General features: G+C 39.8%; 1 protein-coding gene across 1 annotated transcript in view; it reads left to right on the forward strand.

Moving 5' to 3' along the window:
* The first annotated feature begins 2,464 nt into the window (after positions 1-2,464).
* LOC137993085 (ER degradation-enhancing alpha-mannosidase-like protein 3) overlaps positions 2,465-5,428 on the forward strand; it is a 25,633-nt gene continuing 22,669 nt past the window's right edge. The window contains exons 1-3 of the mRNA XM_068838744.1: positions 2,465-2,719; positions 2,790-2,835; positions 4,980-5,080. Of these exons, the coding sequence (XP_068694845.1) occupies positions 2,616-2,719; positions 2,790-2,835; positions 4,980-5,080 (251 nt within the window). The 5' untranslated portion in view covers positions 2,465-2,615. The remainder of the gene's footprint in view (positions 2,720-2,789; positions 2,836-4,979; positions 5,081-5,428) is intronic.

Genomic DNA, 5,428 nt, shown 5'->3' on the forward strand with positions numbered 1-5,428 from the left:
GTACAGATCCAGGGGGGTAATTCGAGTGGTATGGTCGAACCCCCTAAACTAATATGAAAACGTTGTAACAAGTGTGTGATTTTCTTTTTTTTTTTTTTTGGCTGAAAAAAATAATAAGTGGACAAACGACGCTCACATAAGCGTAGTTCTTGTTTGAAATAGCCCAAAAGCGAGAATTTCAAAGATGTCAACCGAACCTAGAATCAGCACAAGAAACACTCACATTTCCAACATTTACCATTTAAATTCCCCTGCCCACTATACCACCCTGGATGGGTCTGCGCAACTTTCCAAGCCCCCATTTTCATGAGATCGGGACGAACTCAGACCGGTATGAAATTTTTGCAGCCGATATGATATGAATATATTGGGCTGACCCAAAAGCATACAGGCTTGAAATTTCTGGACCCAGTCTGAGATTTATTGTCATTTACATCGTTTACAACGATATTAAAGCTATGAAATACAAAAAGGAACCAGGCTACTTAAACGGTGAAGGAGAGGTTTTGGGTTACTTCCAGGGTGTTCCGGAGTGTTCCGGTGTTCCAGGTTTTAGTACATGCCGCTTCATAGCTCAGTTGGTTAGAGGTCACGGGTTCAAACCCCGTTGAAGTCCTGGATTTTTCAGACTCCTCTACGCAATTGCTAAAATTACGTTCATAACTACGAGGATCATAGCTTCACTAGAGCACTCTATAATCTTATTATGAAATTCTCAACCACGGATAATGCATTTCGCGTGCTCTGATTGGTTCACTCAATTTCGGTTATCAGTTCATACACCTTAGTTTGACCTTATCTGGTCGATGATTGCGCTAAGCGTTGCTAAGCTAAAAAATTCTTCTCCGGAAAGCGAAATTTCTCTCTCAATAAAGCCAAAATGAAAAAAAAAAATTTTTTGTGGAAAGTTTGGATCAATTCCGACGTTTAGAAGTACGCGAAAAGGAAAGAAATGTTTTTGTGATGAGCCTACGTCTGTCTGACCACGTGCACAAGGTATTGCACAACATCGCATCTTCATCAAGTTTTTCGATTTCGCTCGGATTTTCTCGCTTTCTTAGCTTCGCTCGTAATTCTTACTTCCAAATTTTTGGAGTTTACGAAATTTAATGAAACAATTATTTCATTCGCGCTTGTTGGATATTAGACTGGTTATAGCCAACTCGGCGATACGCGCCTCGTTGGCTATTTACCATCTCACATCCATAAGAAATATGTTTATGATGCTTTACTACTCAGCCTGGTCCATCGTTCGCTGGGAGTGGGGGACATTTCTTTGGTAGGTGATTAGGGCTTTTCTGCGCCGACCTGCCCTACCCTCGGCGGACTCTGGCCAGGGATTGAGCAGTGGTGAGAGCACTCCCCTCCCACGAATGTGACCCGGCTTCAATTCCCAGACACAGCGTCATATGTGGGTTGAGTTTGTAGGTTCTCTACTCTGCACCGAGAAGTTTTCTTCGGGTACTCCGGTTTCCCCTCTCCTCAAAAACCAACATTTGACTCGATTGCGTTAATTGTCAATTTCAGTTTACAGTGTCCCAAATTAGTGCTCCAGCGCTAGAACGAGTAGACACAACAGTGGTTGTCAATAGTTACAAAAATGGTCCTTCACCACGACTGGGCATAAATATTGGAAGTGGCAAGAGTCCGTGTTCTTGGAGCTCACCAAAAGAAAAGCGGACTCTGTGGACGAGATTGTGGAGTACTGGGGTATTTGCACATGCGCAAATGAAATCTAAAAATAAAACAGTGTGCATTTTCTTTGCCTGAGCGTTGCTCCAAAGCGATGCACCATGAGAAAAAGGCCCGCAATTTGCTTAATTAAGTCGATCCCGTCGAATTTCTAACAGACACCATGTGCCTGACAGGACTTCGTGTCTCCGACAGGTCAGTGAAGGAAAGAAATGTGAAAAGAAATGTCGGCATCTACAACGCATGCGCATAAGTTGAGTGTAAGGGAATGGCAGACCTGAGTGGACAGCAACCATCCCTATTTTACCGAGCTATCGCGTTTTTTTCCAATTTGGGTCCGGAAGGTTAACAAAGAGCATTTATTCAGTTTCGTTGTTTAATTTTCCTTCGTTTGATTGATTGTTTTGATTGACTCGATGCCACATTCAAAGAACAAAAAAGATATCACCAAAACTCCCAAAAATAAATGATTTCTGATAAGGATGAGTGATGACAAGTAATTGTTGTGAACCTAACTGTTAGCAAGGACTATCGACCATCGTAACAAAACAGAAGTAGTTGATCTTGATTCGCATAATATTAATACGAAAGTTACGTGCTGCCAAACGTTGAATGTGTGAATGGATGAATGATGAAAGTCGAAAAATTCGTCCAATACAAAAGAGTCTACAGCATACCCTCAAGATCGTGTAGGGGAACACGCGCCTTACACGAATGGGGCTCGCGTAGCGTGGGCGTCCGACGTCATCCGTTCCAGTCCTCTGAATTCCTCATTGCCACGAAGGCATAAAGTAAAATGGCTGTTGTGAGTTCCACGAAAACAATGCGTGTTGTGAATGTGAGCGACTAAAACCATGTGATTTTACACTGAAAGAAGTCGCTGTGACCGTGTAAAGGGCTTTTGTCCTTTCATTTATGTCATCATGTGTCGTCTTGGTATATCACTGGTAGCATGTCTCTTCCTTGTTTATGCCGGTGGCCATCCCAGTCATTCCTCAATGACGCTCGATGAGAAACGCACTATGAGGTGGGTTCGTTTGTCGCAGTTATTTACCTTTCAGTGAGCCAGTGGTAATAAATGTCATTTTGTTTGTTAGGGAGAAGGTCTTGGAGATGTTTCATCATGCCTATAACTCTTATATGGTAAGTAGATTTTGGTGCGCGCCCAATAGCTAAGATAATTGCGTAAAAAGGGGAGAGCTGTTAATTTTAGACTTACTGACATATCTCACACTGTGTTCAAAATACAATGAAAAAAGTATTTCCCTGGAACTTGTGGTACGCTAAGAGTTTGTCAGTGAGAACGGTTTTACAAGTGCTTTATTTATAACGCTCATTCTCTAAGTTGTCAGCTGTTTACTTCAAGAATACAGTCTTGTCATTCTGCGATAAAATCCAAGTTTTCAAGGATCTTTTAAAAGGCTGTGCTCATTTCTCGGACCGCATTGATAATATCAATAGTACGTATTACTATTGCTGATTGATGCTGAATTGTATGTCCATTTTAGTTGCAAGCCGAAGAATCTGAACACAATTTTTTCAGGTTCTTTGGAAGCTTGCGTGCACTCTGTCCATTTTTGATTGACAGTTTGCCCAAGGAATGCAACTCGTTTTGTGTCCCATCACAAAAACATTTGTAAACCACAACCTCCATTGCAACATTGTTCCATTTTCAACCCAACACTTATATATATATGTATATATTTATATATTTTTTTTTCCTTTCATTTTATTCCTGTGTCAGTGGCCATCTCGAAAGCATTTGCTGCTATGGCCTCTACGCACTTTTCCACTTTTCTCACTCATGTATAATGAGTCTTTTTTTCTTTTAATTGTTATGTCCATTATGTATTTCCTGAAATATTGCATGATAATAAATCTTGAATCTTGACAACATTCTTGTGGCCAAAATTTCCCTTTAAATATATTACATCTGTTATCCACTGATTTCATTAACTTATGTGCTGATCAAATCAACCTTCAACAGCCCCCCTTCCCCCTGGCAAACCCCGGGCATTTGACTATTTTCTGTGCCCAAAGAGTGGGGGGTTTGACCCTTGCCTGGGTGGGGTGGAGAAAATTGAACCAGAAGTGTCAGGTTTCAAATGCAAAGTTTTGCTGAATATCAGCATTGAACAGCATTTGGGAGTAGAGAAATAAACTCCTTTGTTAATTTTTAACCTGGGATCAGCGTTAATCAGCTTTTGAACAACTGGGCCCTGAAAGCTGTACGTTTCTGTTAGAGGTAATCAACCGACACTGAACAAGTTAAAATACATGCAGTCGTAACGCTCTAGGCTCTGTTGTTGATAAGTACACAGTACCCTTGTTAAACAACCTTTGCCGTGTTTCGGAGTTAGAGCAGCTTATACTTGCTTACTGACACTGCCCGACTTAATTAACTCTATTTGCAAGTCACTTTTAATAGTTTCAATATTAAAGTTGTGTTTTTGTAGTAGCTCAAGTCTGGTAATTTAAACGGGATAATCATATAAAGGGTCACGAAACATATTTTGGCGTGTTTATACAAAAGCTTCATTTAAGACAACAGGAGCCGACAACAATTCTTCTTCAGTAGGGTTTGACAGACAAATCAGACAATAGGGTTGGGGATTTGAAACCGTTTTGGCTCAAGGGGGTGGGAATTTGAACAATCCAATCTTCAAAAGATCAAATGCCCGGGCTTAGCCGGGTGGGGATGTTGAAGTTTCGAATTGATCGGCACATTACTACGTAATGTGACACTAACCACCAAGTTTTTTTGCCTTTAGCCATTGATATTATTAGAGAACTGGTACACATTAAGTGCAAAAGTAATGAGGCTAAAGAAAAGGTAGCCTTAAGAACTGAATTTACAGAGAAATAAAAGATTTAAATATTATTCTTGCATGTGATAACAGGAATTTAGAAGTTTGGTTATTTATTGTAAACTTGTAAATTGATTACTGTTATCATGTGATGTAGGGAAGTGTTGGGTTTGATTAGTGTATGAAGATCCTTTTTGGTGGTCTTCTTGTATGGTGTGTCTGACTCTTTTGTGGACTATTTTTATGACACAGCGGTTTTTTTGTTTGGTTTTTTTTAACTTTACAATGTACTTAGTGGAAATGCAATTAAATTGTCAAAACTTGTGCATGAATTGTTTCTAAAGATAACTGGAGGACCGTTAGAGAGGAAATTATTTGATCTCCTTCCCCAACAGGTGTTGTCTCGTACATCTATTTTTAAGTGGTGAATTATATTATTGTACAGTCTACGTTATGCATGTATGAATGTGTTGATCTTAGGAGCATGCCTATCCAGCTGATGAACTAATGCCACTGAGTTGTAAAGGCCGTGTGAGAGGGGTAGATCCCAGTCGGGGAGATGTTGACGATGCCTTAGGAAAGTGAGTAGAAAATATTATTCCTGGGCTTCTGATAGGATGCGGAAAAAAATTAAAGATTATGCGAAATTTTTGGCCATATTATGCTTAAACATGCATTGATTATGCAGAAATTACACTGGATTATGCAGAAATTTAAACAATTAATAAAACTAATAATTAGGCCCTTCCAATGTATTTACGTGTTTACGTGGTTATGGTAAATCAGGACTCGAAATTGCGACCAGTACAGCTGCATTTATGACTGAATTATTTCCCTTTGTGATTAAAATATCTGGAGGAGTCGCCAATTTGCAACCAGCATTCACCGTTATTTAAAATAGAAGAGTTTTAGCGGTTGGCATTTTGCTG

Source organism: Montipora foliosa, chromosome 2 (genome assembly GCF_036669935.1).
Source record: "Montipora foliosa isolate CH-2021 chromosome 2, ASM3666993v2, whole genome shotgun sequence".
In the NCBI taxonomy this organism is placed as follows: Eukaryota; Metazoa; Cnidaria; class Anthozoa; order Scleractinia; family Acroporidae; genus Montipora; species Montipora foliosa.